The sequence below is a fragment of the Typha latifolia genome, chromosome 2, assembly GCF_019914945.1.
Source record: "Typha latifolia isolate L0001 chromosome 2, TyphaL0001v2, whole genome shotgun sequence".
Classification (NCBI taxonomy): domain Eukaryota; kingdom Viridiplantae; phylum Streptophyta; class Magnoliopsida; order Poales; family Typhaceae; genus Typha; species Typha latifolia.
In genome coordinates, this window is record NC_133087.1 from 4,711,540 (window position 1) to 4,728,836 (window position 17,297).

Here is a 17,297-nt window from a genome sequence, read left to right on the forward strand (position 1 = left end):
AAAAATTATATATAAAATAAACCTTTTTCTCTTAGTATTAACTAGATATTTTTTATATGAGTCGAGTTTCTGAATGATTGCTAGCTACAAAAATCTCAAAGAAGGATTTGCATAATAATATGTGCATTTGGCGAAAGCATTTTTATTGTCATAATGGAAAATGGTAATAGTTTAAAAAAACTATAATAAGAGAGCTGTAATTATAATGTTAAATCTTGTATTGAGTTTTTTTATAGTAGAAGTTTTAAGTTGCTTGTCAAGCTACCTAAACAGCTTTTTATTTATTTATACGATTTATATTTATATTACTAATCAAAAGGTACAGGTGGAGTTTTTTTATATCAAACTTGGCCTCCCAAATATATTTTTTTATACTTCTAGCACACTTTAAATATGAAACTAAATGAGTTAAAAATTTTGGATAGTAATTTTTAAATATAAGTCACCGGCCAGATCAATTAAAAAATTGATAAATGTGAGGAAATTTTTTTATATAAGTTGTTTTCTTATTTAGTGACTTTTAAATATAAATTGCTGACTGCATCGTTGATTTATATGAGAAATATTTTTTCATACTTAGCAATTTTATTAACTATTTTTAAATTTTTATATAAATTATTGATCCTTATATTTAAAAATTATTATTCCAGTCAACGATTTTTTAGAATTAGACATGTGATAAAAAAAAAACATTGGGAGACTTAGGATAGTCAAAAACTCGGAACAGGTATCTTTATAAATGATCAACCGGGATGTGACCTTAAACCCACACTAATTAAGTTCGTACAATATTAGATTGATGATGGGATAAGAGCGAGCCCCACCCACATGAATATGTGGTAGTAGGTCGATATGCAGCAAGTCTTTTGGTAGCCTTTCGTCGTCCTAAGATTAATTTTCTTACATGATCCTTTTAATTAGTAATTACTACGGATGGTGGTACGCTTTTGTTTTTAGTGTCTTCTATTTATTTATTTTTTGTTATATAAGATCTCAGTTCCTTCTTTGTACTGTTACCTAAGATGTGAACATATCTTCCACGTAAGCTGCTTTCTTTATCGACAGTGTTCATTCTCTGCAATCAGAATATAGAATTGTGTGTCCTTTCTTCTTTTGGCTACTGTCTTGATTACTCTTAAGAGTAGATTTAACCAGCAAGAAGTGGAATTAATGAATAGTTAGCACAGCTGATATGGGTTTTAGCAAGATTGCCCATGGCCATAGAGATGGTGGGAATTGACACTGGTCATTACTCCAGCTTGTAGAATATTCCAATTCATCGTGCATCAAAGAACAAACTGAAATATTGGGAAAATATCCAATTTAGGATTATGTACCAAAAGGTAACAAACATTACATTTTGTTCGCAATTGATCAAATAGCTAATTGTAGAAGGGTGCAGAACTGGAAACAGGCACAGAAGAGGTGTAATAATTTTGCAACATCAGCAAGGCTGAGGATCTTGTCTGAAAGCTCTTTCAGAGGTTTAATTCTCAATAAATCCTGGATCTTTCTTCCATCTTCTGACTGTGTTAAGGAAGTTTTATTGCGGAGTTCTATCTGACATCAGAGCTCACTAGTAGCTGGACATAATTATCTGGCACCACAACGGTTATTAAGAAGCGGAGATAGGTAACTCAAATTATTCTGATGCTTTCTGCATGATATCTAGCCAGAAAATCCACTAATTTATAAGATTATTCACGATTTTCTGGCGATTCCTTAATGAAGAATCTGGCTGCCATAGTCCTCATTGAACTTGTCATAACGGTGGGCATGGAGATGGGCAGATGGCCTCGTATTCCTTAACGCCACCTCAATGTCCTTTGGAGTGACTGGACCAACCGCAGGCAACTCTGCAGCCATAGAAAAACAAATCTATAATCAGTCTGTTGTTTGAAGAATAGGCACCAAGGACTGCAAGCACCTGTTACTTGCATGTAAGCCTTTTCTATAAGACCGCACTTATCAGCTATTTGAAAAGGTAAATGGTTGGAGAATATATGCCTTTTCAAGTGCACAAAATATCCAGAGATTTTCTCTACATGGAGGGCATATTCCCACAGTCCAGTATAGAAGAGAACGGAAGAAGTAAATGGTGTCTTCTAATGGGTTAACTCATGCATTATTCCCTATGCCATTGAATTAATTATGCATGATCAGCTGAATAGGACTTAGTTTTTAGTTATTCGCTTCAAGTTAACGCAGGTACGCCAATGAATTGAGTACTCTAGACTAATCATGAAAGAAGTTTGATTTTTGGTTTGTCCAATCAAGAGCAAGAAATTACAACTGTCTTGCAAAACAAGAAAGGGACTTCTATCTTACGAATAAGGGTTGGTTAGTAAAACATTCATAGGTCATTCTTAAAATTTCATGAACACATAAGAGCATTAGTAGATTCTGAAAAGCTTAAAGAGAAACATTACCATCCTCCCGGAGTCTTTCTTGGTTTTCTTCCAAAAATCCCATTAGGCGTCTTAGTGGCTGCATGCCAGCCTCCTTGCATAGTAATCTAATGTCAGAACCTGAAAAACCTTCTGTCTTTTCCACCAGAAGATCATATGGAATCTCAACTTCCCCAGGAACTACTGGCAACAGTTCCTCAAACATTGCAAGCCTAGCTTCCGGCTCTGGGAGAGGTACAAGGATCTGTTTCAACGTAGTCAGGGAAAGTTACAGTGGAAAAAATGTAGTTATATATGATTACTGTCATGGCTTTCAATGTCAAGACACATATCCAATTAGACTATCCACTAGAAAATGTGATTGAAATGCAGCAGATACTGCATTATACAGCCTAGCATTGTTAAACAATACAAACTAGTAGACAAACAAATCTGGGATAATACAAGATAACAGCAATTGCCCAGTAAAAATTATTACTCTTTGTTACTTCTACTCGTATAGTCATATGTTTTCTTTCGTAAATTACTTAATTTCATTTCTAAAGACTAGAAATCTAGAATATCTCAGAAATTGATACTGTGGTTAAGCAAAAGTTATGATGTCTAAGTGGTAATCCTATTACTTGCTCAACACAATTTGAGGATACGCGCTTCTCAAGACGCCGAAGCATAGCCGCATCCAGTTCCCAGGGCAGGTTTGTTGCTGCTAGAACAAAAACAAGCTCATTTGTCTTTGTCAAACCATCCATCTGCATCAAATCCACACTAGCCACAATAAATTAAAGAAAATAAAGCAAGTTACATATCATAAACTCAATAGGTGTATTTATACACTATAATTATCTATTTCATAGTTCAGTATATAGAAAAGTAGTTATGTGAAATAGTCGTACACACTTTTCTTCTTTACTTGGCATAATTTACTGCATTTGTGAGTGACAACACACATAGCCATCTTCCTTCCAAAAAATAAAGTAGAATTTTAAGGAAAGCTCAGTGACTTTTGACTCTCATCAATGAACTGTAGAATGATTAGATGTTGCAAAAGATACTCATGTTCAATATCAAAATGATAAATGTTGAAGGAAGTTATTAGTTGTCACTCATTAGACAAAATAACAGGCACTAAAAGCTGGAAAGAGGGGATGCGCACCAACCTCGAGTTTATATACGCTCTGCTCTCTCCCTGTAATTAATTTAGCTCTCTGAATAAGGCATCTGCATGCATAGCAGGTTATACCAATTCTTGTATATTTGGAGTCTTAGCTAGCCTTGAATTATTAACCTTAGACTTTTAGAATTCAAAATATAGATGATGTGATACCTCTTAATGGTGTAGCTACTTCATACCATCCCTAAGCAAGCATATCAAAGAAACATCAGGAATATAGTGACATGGATGGACTATATAAGTATTCATTAGTTAAAAATCCATTGGACAAATTGGTTTACAAGGTTTTCAATTGATCTAATGAGGTCTACTAGGCTAAATATCCTGGGAGAATAAGAGCTCATTGTACTATCTTTTCTCTATGTACATTATGATGAAGTTCGTTAAACTGAATTGCACAAAGCCTTTCCTCCAAAAACTACTTAAATAGAAGTATTTCTTCTATCCCTTGGATAATTACCTGTATAAGGAGCTCAGTTTTCAAACGTCGACTAGCTTCATGTTCACTACGTGCTTCACCACGTTGACTAATGATTGCATCAATCTCATCAAGAAAAATAGTAGATGGTGCATGGTGTCGGGCAAGTTCAAATAAAACTTTCACCAACTTCTCTGAATCACCTGTGGATATCAAGAACTTTCAAACATTGATCAGATAATTTAAGTGATTGAAACTGATGGATAAGCATTCAAATAACCAATGTGAATAGTTGGGATATATAGCTTTGTGACTGTCGTATGAGAAATTTATTAAGATGATTCACAATGCAGAACATCAAAGCTTAACCTACATTGAGGTGACAGTCAAAACTCAAAAGATCTTAAATTTTTAAAGAATAAATGGTATTATTAATTTAATAAGTTCCTTGAGGACCTCCTATGAACATCAATATATCCAAAATTCTAGGCAGCAGCAAAATTCAGATTGTTCAAGAAAAATATTACCAGGGCTTTCTTTTATAGAATATGCTACTTTTCGGTGATTTGTGGCAACGATAGATCTAAGACAAATTTTAGACCCATGTACAATTAAATCATTAAACATGAAGTTTAGGAGGATATTGTGATAACCTGAAAAAAAAGGAGGGCATGTGCATTGCAAGTGCACCCCCTTCCCTCTCCCTCGTCGTTACGCTACGAGAGGAGTGGCTGCAGATTTCTCAACCGGCTCAATCGGTTTCTGAATCAAAATCAAAATCCAAAATTTACATTTATAAAAACACTAACCCTATTCCTCTCCTCCCCATGCCATTATCTTTCCCTCTCCTTTTCTTATTAACCTCGTCGGAACACGAGTGGTTTGATTGGACCATCGGAGCACCGCTGGAAAAATCAAGGAGCACTCTTCAACTCACTGGTGGTGATTTTTTAGCACATGGACTATTTCAATCATTTCACTTAGACTCAATTGAGTAGATTCACTCACTTTTTTATTTATTATGTCATCTATGTGCAAATTAAATATTATGTTATTTGTATGCAATATATATAAATTAGTGTCAATATTTTAGATACTGGCTAGCGTGGTGACTAATGGTTGTGAGCCAATACTCCACCTTCGCTTAAGATTTGACCTTCTGTGTTTGGTTGTATTAGTTATTTATGTTTCAAAAATCTATTAATTCGGTGAGATACTAGTAGTCACATTTGGATATTGTTATACCTTTGGAGTTTTATTAATTTGAAGTAAATAGTTCATAGTGAATTCCTTTTCTTGTGGAATTAGAAAATTTCATTTGTTAAAGCTTTGTGTATCTCAAGTTTATTGGAAAATATGGTCAGTCATGATTTCGAATGTCGTGACAAAGTTGATATCAGAACCAGGTTTAAGTCACCCCTTTTGAGTTAAGTGGAGGTCGAGTTGCAATGAGCTCAAATTTGCTATAAACTATTTTATCATGTTTAAGTAGAATTTTTATTATCTTTATTTATAAATCTTTAATCGCATTATGTATATACATTGTTGTCAATGAGGAGCTGTTGCGCAAAGAATATCTCCTAATAGGAGTAAGGTGAAATATTCGGCTCCTACTCAGGTGCCAACTTTTGCACCGACCTTTGTTACTGTGTTTGAGCCAGTGAGTGCCCTTATACCTGTTCCTACTCCAACTATAAGATACAATAATTTCAGCACTTCCGACTCTCGTTCAGGCTATTGGAGGGCAATCATAGCTGACCTCGACCTCGACTACATATGAGGCTAGGCCTCTTAGTCTGAATAAGGGTACAATATTTGAGTTCCTAAAGGCGTCTCCACCCTCCTTCAAGGGAACTACTGATCTAATCAAAGCAAACACATGGCTGCTTCGAATTGAGAAGATTTTGAAAGTTTTGAACTGCACAGGATGATCGAAGATTGCTTTAAAAATCTATATGTTTGAAGACCGGACAGAGCAATGATGGCGAATAATCGAGTGTCAGTACATTGGAAGGGAGAAGAAGCTGAATTGAGACAATTTTCAGAAAATCTTCTTCGAGAAGTATTATCTCCACACCTTGAAAAAGAAGCATGATGAACTTTTCAAGTTGAGGCAGGGAAGCATGTGAGTGGTGGATTTTGAGGCTATATTCACTGAGCTGCTATATTTTTATATTTTTAGCAGTTAGTGAAGAGGAGAAAGTTAGCTTCATTGAAGGAAAGTTACCGCCAACCAGAATTTTTCTTTCATTGTGAGCGAAAGATTTCTAAAACCAATATCATTTCAGCCCTTCAGACAAATCGATTGTTGAGAACAGGATGACAAGGTTATTTAGCATCTATGGAGGGAGCTGAACGAGTGGAGCAAAATATCCATGAACTTCCAGTTGTGAACAAGTTTTCAGACATGCCCCTCTGATTACCAACCTAGTCTTCCACTTGACAGAGAGATAGATTTCACCATTATTTTACTTCTTGGCATTGCACCAATATCAAAGGCACCTTACATAATGGCACCAAAGAAACTTAGAGAGTTGTAGATAAGGTTATGAAATTTGGTATTAGAATCAGAATCAGCCGTTATAAAAAATGATACGTATCAGCTGTATTGATCTTATCAGCCGCCCGTATCGATCCAGACTATTTTTAATTAGATAAAATTTTAAATATTATTTAAAAATACAAGAAAGTTCCTCAAAATTTAGAATAACAAAAAAAAAAGAAAATAAACATTAGTCACATATGAAGTCTAAAAACTAAAGAAAAAACTTACTAAAATGTTATAATGAATTCTGACTTGAATTTGACAAAATTTTATACTCTTAAATTACTATTGCAAAACAACAGTAAAGATTGAAATCTGATTACTATTGTTCAATAGCAGTATGAAAAAAGAAGTTAAAAGAGTGGGTGAGAAAGAAAGAAAGAAGAGAAATGAAGGAGTGAGGAATAGTCGAAGGGACTCACTGGATTGGCTATTGAATGAGCTCGATGAAGTGTGAGAGGTGAGAGAAGAGTGTGAGAGATAGTAGGCAAACGTGGCTTATGGATTTCCCCCCTACTTCTGGTAAACGTGGCGACTAAGCATTGTGCTCCGAGAATGTACCTCCACTTAGAATTTGACCTTCCAAATTTAGTTGTATTAGTTATTTATGTTTCAAAAACTATTCATTAATTTAGTTTATTTAGTGAGACATTAGTAGTCATATTTGGATACCGTTAATCTATTATTACCTTTAAATTTTTATTTATTTGGAGTTAGTAGTTCATATTAAATTTCTTTTTATTATGGATTTAGAAAATTTTATTTGTTAAGGCTTTGTGTATCTCAAATTTATTTAGGTATATGATCTGTCATGATTGCAAATTCGAGTCAAGAAAAATGAACGAGCTGACCAATCTCTTACTTTTCAGTGACCAGGCTACAAAAATTTCTGAAATATCCTATAAAGTAGCTCGCATACTAAGCAAAATGTTTGAGAAGTGCAGAGGCTCTTACTAAAGGAAAGCACCAATCTAGAATACATCAAATGGGAAATATCAATGTGGAAGAAACTGCCAACTGCAGGAAACAGGTCTAGCTATTTTAGGAAGACTGTTACAGTAATAGACATTTCACCACTAACAGATATGCCTGCATAACAATCGGAAGTGTTATTGTAGTACAGTAGCCCGGTGAATCTCACTATTGTTCTGTTAATAATTATCTCTGTTAAAATGGAAACTTCAAAATTGTTTATAAACAAGCAAGAAGACAGCCAGAAGTCAAAACAATAAAACTGAGTACAGAATGTAGATGTATGAATGATTCATTGTGACATATTGAATAACGTAAGAAAATAAATGCATGCTATGTGGTCACATACCACGCCATTTACTGACAATTGAGGATGCTGAAATATTGAAGAAAGTAGTCTTGCACTCAGTAGCCACAGCTTTTGCAAGCATCGTCTGATATAAAGAGGTACTTATTCAGATAATGTATTCTATTTAACATATCAAAGATAAGTACTTAAGATATGTCACTGGACCAGTTTGTATTTTGCAGGACACTGTATGACTATAAGATATCTTTATTCACAATTGTAATATGGTAGGAATGAGAGTAGAATCACACGATTAGAAGAATTGCAACATAAAAGAAATGCAATACAAGCATGCAATCTGATATAGGAGCTAGGAACTGATAGTAAGCAGGTACTGCACACTGCACTTCAATGTTGTTTAGTACTCAGACCAATGGATGTGCAAAAGCAAGTCATCGGATATAGAAAGATGTAGCCTGTATTAGTGGAAGTGTAATTTGAACAAGATACAGATCTAGAAGATGAATGTAAAACATGATCAGACCATAATTCTAGCAATTTGTTCTTGTTGGTTCTTATCACACTAAACCAGCCAGCCTCTGAGAGCAAAAGACTTGTTACTCCGTATACTGACCACAAAGTTCAAACTTGAAGAATCTTCAGGTGCCGGTATTAAAAGATTGATTTGAATTATATTTTCTTTTATTTTTTCTTTTCGAACGTACTTTTTATCTAAAATTAGATTTGTTTCTAAAGTGTCATATTTGATTAAAACTCTACTGGGCTGTTATCTTGTTTTCAGATAAGTTCTGTTAAGATTTGGTTGATCTTTAAGGTAAAAGAGTCCTAGTTATAGATTAAATAGGAAAGATCCTAAAAAGTTCCAAGTGATTTGATGTAATATGCTCGCTCATCTCTATATATAGAGGTGAGGGAGTTCCAATATCAAAGAGAAAAAAAGATCATGAAAAATTATAAGTATAATTTTTGTGGAGGATTCCACATTTATTCATTTCCCTTTCTACACTCTCTTCTCCTTGTCTCTCCTCTCTTTTGTGGTGGATTCCACACTTTCTTCTTTCTCCACAAGCCAGGTTCTCCCACAACTAGGTGGGTTTGATCTTCCCCCCCCCACGGCTTGGTGAGCTATCTTCAATCTTCCTATCTATCTAACCATGCCAGTATGAAAATGATATTTAGAGGCAGAAAAAGAAATATTTTGAGTGGGATCTAAATACCCCTTTATCTTTTACTGTATCAGCATGTGTTCTCATCCTTAGACCACATCACAAATCCTCACAACCAATACAAGACTGATAGACAATTTTATAGTGCAAATAGCCAACACCAGAACTTATAAGGGAAATGAGGTATAAACTATAAAGGGTAAACACATTGATATATAGGCTACATAGCATCATTACATGATGTATGAAATGATGTAAGCTATTGACAACTGATACTTTCTTACAAACAGAATAAGAAATACATGGATAAGCTTATACATTCAGAGCAAAGTAAATGAGTCTGAAAAATACTGTCTTGCAGCAGAATCAAAGGTATTTTTGTGGCGAAGAAAGTTATAAATAAGTTTAGAGATTTACATCTCTAGAAAAAATAGAAATTCTTTTAAAAATAGATGCATACAGAGTTACAGACCTTCCCTGTTCCTGGAGGACCAAAAAGCAAAATTCCTTTCCATGGTGAGAGAAGCCCAGTAAAGTATCTAGATACAGCATATTAAAGGCAAAACAAATATAAGTCCTCATGCAAATCAAAACTCAAAAGTTGCATTTTAAGCTGCATAAAATTTTAAAAGCTAAATAAACAACAAAAAAAAGAAAAGAAAATGAAAGGAAATGGAGAGGGCAGAAATACTTATATATGAATTTGCATGAGTAAGCTACCACCTACCTGATTCCTTTCCACCATCCAGATGATAATAACTATTATTAGCAAGAATGTATGATAGTAGTCAAAGGATTCTTTAATAGGGCTAAGTTGTTTTTTCTGTCTTCAAGTTAGATTATGTCTTGCTCAGGCAATGAAGTAGAGATGATTGTGTAGAGTCAAATGACATGCCAATAACAAAGACCAAGAAAGTCCCAATAAAATAAAACCTACCAATAGTGATATATTACTATAAGACGAGCATAATTTGAAGCTACAAATATTGGCATTTCAGTGCACTACATAAAGGGAATTTTATTAACTAGTTTATTATAGCTTGATTAGGAGATAAACAGAATACCTACTTTGGGTACTTTATAGGCATGACTACTGCTTCCTTGAGAAGGCGTTTTGCATTTTCTAAGCCTTTGATACTTTCCCATTTCACATCTGGGCTTCCCCGGATTATATCTCTGAAAAGAACAATAATATGGAATTAGTAATCAGTGCCTTTAGGACTTTTAAGTGGCTTGCAATGAGGATATGCCAATATTTGTCCATCTAAATCAATACAGCTACAAAACAATCAAGAAACCAGCTAGCTATAGTAATCATTTAAGTACAAGAAAATTACCTGCATAAAGTCTCTGCTAGGGTACGCATCTCTGCAGATTCAAATGGAGGAAGCAGGGGTTTCTGCCTAGAAGTTTAGATTAGAATTAGAAATTTCACAACAACAAAAAAAGAGTCAAATAAACTTCTCTTGTGCAGATACCTACAAAATAGAGAAGCCATTGATATGGTTATAGTAGGGAAAAAAAATTCTAAATCTACTTAAGCTCATTGCAAACAGGAGAAACGTCCAAAGTTTTCCTAGAGGATGAGGTTTACTACAGAAATCTACATCCATTATTAGTACCCAAATTAATTACCAAAATACCATATTAAAAGACAACATCAGATCTCCAGTAGAACAAATCACAAATTTGTGAATGCTTTGTGGATGCATGATTGCGCCTAAATCTCAACAGCGTAATTAAATGGCACTAAGTTAGTCATTTTCTCAAACACTAGAAATAAGTTTATCATCAAAACATAATTAAAAGAAATATATGTTGTATTCTATAGACTCTCACGGTGTTTCCCCTCTATCCGAAATAACTCCCGGTCGCATCTCGCTTCTCCTCTCCTGTAGAACACCACAATGTACTGAGTTCTTCAGTCCAAACACTCGTCTACCGCTAAGATCCCGCCAACGGAAACCTTACCTGCTGCTCAAACTGCTCGTAAACGGCCAAATCGGACGTCTTCTTCTTGTTGCTCCCATTCGCATGAATCGCGCCATTAGAATAATTCCCATTATTATGTTGCGATCCAGACTCCTCCACCTCTTGATTCGTTTCCTTCTTCCGCCCAAATTTCATGTTGTAGAACATCTTAAAATCCTACAAGAAGTAAGCGAAGAAAACCAAATCATTGCGCCACCGATCGATAAAAACGAGGAGAAATGGAGATTTATTAAGTAAAAATAAAAAAGAAAGCGAGGTATTCACCTCGAAACTCCAGCGAGTTGGAACCGGGTCTTCTTGCATCGCACCTCGATCTCCACCACGGCGAGGGGTTTCCTTTGTAAGTTCCCGGTGGTGGAGAAAGAGGAGGAGAAGAGGCTCACTCCGCTCTGCTTCTCTCACGGGGACACACACTCTCTATATAATAAAAGAAGTTGGCACTTGAGTTTAGTGCGTCGTGATTTGATGTAAATATCGGAAGGAATTTGCAAAACGCAACTCATTTTAAAATTTGATGGGCTATTTGCAAAAACAAAAGGCTTTTTAGTTTGGAATTTTTACATAATTGCCACTAAAACTTTCAAAATATTATAAGTTTGGGATTTTTCCCATTTTTTTATGTCTTAAAAGCTGGTAATAAAGATTAATGTGGCTAAGATTTATCCGGTGTGGGACAAATAATATTAATTAATTATTCTTTAATTTCATGCCAGTACGACCAATGTCTTCAATCTAGACTCCTCTGATTATGGCTGATCGTATTATTAAGTTGTTCAAAAATTTCCTCTGGAACAATAATCAATCTAGCAACAACCTTCATTTAATTAGCGGGATTATGTGACCAAACCCAAAAAAGATGGCGGTCTGGCCATTACGAATCTACGGACCACTCGAATCACTCAAATGGTAAAAATATCTGGCGAATCCTTAATGGCGATAATAACTTATGAATCCAAGTCATGTGTGCACAGTATGGCACTTCACATCTCTCGTTCTATAAAAAACCAAGTGTTCTTGGAATTAGAAGTTGTTCCTCTTGCTTTGACCAAGCTCAAAGGTGGGCTCACTAATACTATTTTCTCATAAATTTTGCCAAGGCTAAAATCAATATGGTTTATTGGGGATAATACTATTTTCTCATAAGCAAGCTGTTAAATGATTAAAACAGTCCTACCAATCTAATTATTTTTATAGGATAATTATGTTTTTTTCTTCTAAAGAACAGTTACAAATTGGTGTGAACTAATATATGAAAGTAAGTTAAAAAGTGAGACCGCATGAAAAGTAAGCTGTAATTTATCTTTTCTAATAATTGGTTATAGGGGGATTAGTTGACATAAGCAAATATTAGGATACAAAAATCATTTAAATATTATTAAAACCTATTATAGATATGTTGCAATTATTACCATAATTCTACCATGTGACTCTCTTCCCAGGTTATTGGTCAATATTTGAATAAGATACACAAAGGGCATCAGGTAACACGTGCACGTTTGGAACTTTGTATTGGACTAATTATGGATGCAAAATTGATGTTGGATGGATGATAGATCCTGCTGACCAAGGGATGCGATCTATTGGATTCGGATCTAAGAAATATTCCTTAGTTTGCTACGCTGTCGGTTTGGATCTGATTAAAATTTATAAGTATAATTTATATTCATGTGGTTAGGCTGAAATTTTAATATATCATGAACATTTTATATGCAATTGGCTAATAAACATTAATTTATATGTAAAAAATATTTACAATAAAAATAAAAAATTATTCCCAATGAAAATCCTGTACCCTTGTGTTTCTTTCATCTCAATTTTTTTTTTTGACTTTTATATTTGAAACATTGAAATTTCATAAATATATATGTATATATGTTACAAATGATAAAAAAAAATTGACAATTTTAATGGATTATTTTGACCAAAAAATTAACGATCTTTTCTTATATAGTTATTAATTATATTATAAATTTCATGAGTATCATGATAGATTCAAAAAGTAAATTTCAGATCACTACCCGGATATAATTATCCTTTCTCTTCTCTCACTTTTGGCTTATCACCATTCACCAACCTAAACCACTAATTTGCTCAACCATATTTCCTTTTCTGAATTCAGACAGTTATATGGTAAGATTGATTACCAGAAACGAATCAAATTTCAATCCTTCCTACTACTGGCCAAATGCATTGAACTTGAACTAAATAACCAAATTACAACTCAGACATCCACCCATAAATCACACTAAAATGACGAATCAGCAGCACCTCTCCACGAATGCAGGAAAGCAACGCGACCAAAACGAAAAATATCCTCCACCCATGGCTGAGAACGAAGCCGAAGCCGAAGCCGAAGCCGGGAGTCGCAGCTACTGGCGCTGGGCCAAATCCGACTTCTTCCCGGAGAAGTCGTTCCAATCCTGGAACGCCTACCGCGCCGCTCTCTCCTCCTTCGCGACCGGGTCCTCCACCGCTCCACCTCGGGTTCCGAGCTCGGCTCACTCCGCGCCGCCAGCGAGAACCCGCTCCGCCGCTGCCTGACGTGGCGCGATCTCGCCCTCCTCGGCTTCGGCTCCGTGGTCGGCTCGGGCGTGTTCGTCCTCACGGGCCAGGAGGCCCGCTTCGCCGCGGGACCGGCCATCCCCTTGTCCTACGCCGCCGCCGGGGCATCGGCGCTCCTCTCGGCGCTGACCTACGCCGAGTTCGCCACCGAGATCCCCTCCGCGGGGGGATCGTTCTCCTACCTCCGGGTGGAACTCGGAGACTCGGTTGCGTTCCTCGCCGCCGCGAATATACTGCTAGAGGCGGTGGTCGGTGCCGCGGGGCTCGCAAGGTCGTGGACTTCGTACTTCGCCACGCTTATCGGACGCGACCCGAATTCTCTAAGGATCTACGCGCCGGCTCTTTCGGCGGGCTTTGATCGGCTGGATCCAATAGCCGTCGCTGTGCTCGTCGGATCGTCGGCCGTCGCGGTAACTGGGGCTCGGATCGCGTCTAATCTGAACTCGATTGCGTCCATCCTTGGGATTATCGTCATTGCTTTTGTGATCGTCGCCGGATCCACGCGTGCTGATGCCTCCAACCTTACTCCTTTCTTCCCCTTCGGTGCGCAGGTACGGACTTGGTTACCTACTATCGGTAGAAAATAGAGATGATCATCCCAGCAATTACTCGTATTTCTGCAGGGCGTCTTCCGCGCCGCTGCGGTTGTGTACTGGTCCTACACCGGCTTCGACATGGTGGCCACCATGGCGGAGGAGACCAAGAACCCCTCCCGCGATATCCCCCTCGGCCTCATCACCTCCATGTCGGCCATCACCGTCGTCTACTGCATCATGTCCTTCGTCCTCGTCGCGATGCAGCGCTACGACCGCGTCGACCCGGACGCCGGCTACTCCGTCGCCTTCTCCTCCACCGGCATGGCCTGGGCCAAGTACCTCGTCGCCCTCGGCGCCCTCAAGGGCATGACCACCGGACTCCTCGTCGGCTCCCTCGGCCAGGCTCGCTACACTACGCAGATCGCCCGGTCCCACATGATCCCGCCCTACTTCGCCCTCGTCCATCCGAAAACCGGCACTCCCATCTACGCAACCCTCCTCGTCACCATCCCCGCCGCCTGCGTCGCCTTCTTCACCAGCCTCGACGTGCTCGCCGACGTCTCCTCCATTAGCACCCTTTTCATCTTCATGCTCATGGCCGTCGCCCTCCTCGTCCGCCGCTACTACGTGGCCAACGTCACCTCCCATACAAACTTCTATAAGCTTATATCATCAATTACAATGATCTTATTATCATCGATCGGGTTGTCCGTCTACTGGAATTCCAAGTACTCGAACAACTGGGTCGGGTACGTGGTGGCGTTGCCGGTCTGGTTCGCGACAACATTAGGACTGGCGGTGTTCGTGCCGCAGCAGCGGACGCCGAAGGTTTGGGGGGTGCCGCTCGTGCCGTGGCTGCCGTCGGTGTCCGTGGCCATGAACCTGTTCTTGATGGGGTCGCTTGGGTACCAGGCCTATGTGAGGTTCGGGATATGCACTCTGGTCATGGTGGTTTATTACGTGCTGTTTGGTGTCCATGCAACCTATGACATGGCTCACGACCAGCAAGATGATAAACTAATGGAAGCAGGTACGTAGCAAAGGAGGAATTCAAGAGTCTTGCTCATTTGCGTAGCCATTTTGATTCATCTTTCTTATACTGAGATCAGTAGATAATTAGAATTCTGTGTCTTAAGGTGTATATATCCGACTAGTAGCAATTACAAGTCTTTTCGAATGGGAGCAGTGCCGCTGATGTTATTCAGTACTAGACTTGAGATTCTCTATACTTTAGTTTGGCATTAGATATGTTCATTGTGGATCGCAATGAGTAGATCTGAGATATTATTGGTTAAACTGTCGATTAAAGTTATTATACTGCTCATATATTATGATCTGCAAATGGCGAGCTAGTTCAAATTTAGAGAAAGTTGCTGCTATTTATTCAACAGCCAGAATGATCTCACTCTGGATCTGTAATCTTGTACATGATCACAGATCTTATTCAGCAAAGGTAGATGAAAACAATAGCCCAAGCACACACCACACAATTAAGCTGCAATGACTTCAACTAATCCTGCAAAGAAAACAGAGAAGCTGAAGGATCAGCAAACACGTCAACCATACATATGACTACTTTTTTATGCCATCTAGAATGCTTTAACTTACTTGGAGCAATCCATGCTTGGAGACACAGTGAAAGGCAAGTTGATGCCACAAATGCTCGGGAGAGCCTGTGCAGCTGCTGGACTAATCGCCATGCCTTGCGTCGCCGACATGAGGCAGCCGCATGCCGTCCTCCGGTCAGCGGTGGTCGACGCAACCGATGCGAGGGTGGAGAGTCCAGTGCAGCATGCAACTGAGGGGCTCCCATTGCCACCCATCAAGTAGCTGACACAGGGAGCCAAGTCCATGACCACATCAGTGCATTGGATTGCTTCAGTAGTAGTACCTGAGAAGAGTAGAGAGAGTATAAGTAGGAGGATAGTTTTAGCAAGTAGTTGCTTCATGGTGGTGTAGATTGGATTGAGGTTTACTTGTGCCTTTTATAGCAGCAGAGGGGAGGTTGTGGGAGGGAGATGGTTAACATCAATCATGAGTAGGAAAGGGGAAAACAATTAAAGGTTGGTTCATCATTGGTCCTTTTCTATGTATTCTATCACAAGTGATGTGTGATACCAATAAGTAGCGGTTCGCTAGTAGGTTATTTTCTATGTAGATGATAGAATTATTAGTGACTATTGTTTAATAACCAGAGAAACTTGGCTACCTGAAGTATTTAATTCAAGTATATTCTAGGCAACTGGTTGGAAGTTAATTAGCTTAGGTTCTGGGACTTAGACCTAGCAACTAATGGTAATATTTCAGGTGCTTCAACATCCAAGAAGTGACCCATGGCCCTTATAAACTTGCATATTGTGGACAATATTGAGGCCAATATAATCAACAAGTGAGTCAGACTGAGCTGGTAGGCCAACTTTTAGAACCATGCCATACTAGCAGAGAGAGCAAGGACATGGTTTTGTGTTTTATATTTAAATAAGAGTCATTATCATGATCGTCAAATTAATTATTCGGATTTTGATGACAAACTTTTACTATAATTGTGATCATGGAATTGGTGGATTGGGCCATTTTAGCTGCTGTCCAAGAATGTATTTTATTGTTATCCCTTTTCCTTTCGATCAAGGTGAATTTACGAACAGATATAACAATATAGCTGCTTATAATCTTAGTGACTGTTTTTAATTTTAATTTTTTTTTGAAAAAAAAAAGTAAGAAGTTCAAAGTTGAAGAATTAATAATTTTTATTAGAAGTAGACCAATTGGGATTCAGCCAAGGTTAGATAATTGTTGTCAAAGATATTATATATATATATATATATATATATATATATATATATATATTCTTATTTTTTTGTAGCTAAAAACTTAAGTTTTTACATTAACTGATTATTTATAATGGTATCAAGGCTTATTTTTCTGGAGGTTATTATTAGACATTATCTGAATTGATATGTGCACAGAAGCTAAAACATTGAGATGATTGGAATCAGACAAATGTTGTTCCTCAAAGACAGTCATTAGTAGGTTTTTCTCTTCTTTTCAATTTTAAACGACATCTCTTAGTAGAACAAGCAAATTATATTTATGAAATAGAGAAGTGATTGAGCCCATTTGTAACAAACCAATGCACCCACCCATAATAATTTTGTTTGGGATCCAATAAAACCTACGTTGAGCCATGCAATATCAAAAAATAATAAACAATAAATCG

At 37.5% G+C, this 17,297-nt stretch overlaps 2 protein-coding genes across 2 annotated transcripts; one reads left to right on the plus strand and one right to left on the minus strand.

Moving 5' to 3' along the window:
- Positions 1-1,304: 1,304 nt before the first annotated feature.
- LOC140781922 (uncharacterized) lies at positions 1,305-11,478 on the minus strand. The gene is made up of 11 exons (XM_073128225.1): positions 11,247-11,478; positions 10,962-11,138; positions 10,830-10,882; positions 10,328-10,393; positions 10,059-10,166; positions 9,463-9,529; positions 7,864-7,948; positions 4,040-4,200; positions 3,056-3,157; positions 2,430-2,652; positions 1,305-1,856 (listed from the first exon to the last, which is right to left on the minus strand). The coding sequence occupies exons 1-11, from the start codon at positions 11,283-11,285 to the stop codon at positions 1,723-1,725; spliced, it is 1,215 nt and encodes a 404-aa protein (XP_072984326.1). The 5' UTR covers positions 11,286-11,478; the 3' UTR covers positions 1,305-1,722.
- Positions 11,479-13,139: 1,661 nt separating this feature from the next.
- On the plus strand, positions 13,140-16,221 carry LOC140780897 (cationic amino acid transporter 5-like). The gene is given in 4 exon segments (XM_073126602.1): positions 13,140-13,428; positions 13,431-14,095; positions 14,168-15,110; positions 15,518-16,221. Coding segments are annotated over 4 exon segments (1,824 nt in total). The 5' UTR covers positions 13,140-13,232; the 3' UTR covers positions 15,538-16,221.
- Positions 16,222-17,297: the final 1,076 nt, after the last annotated feature.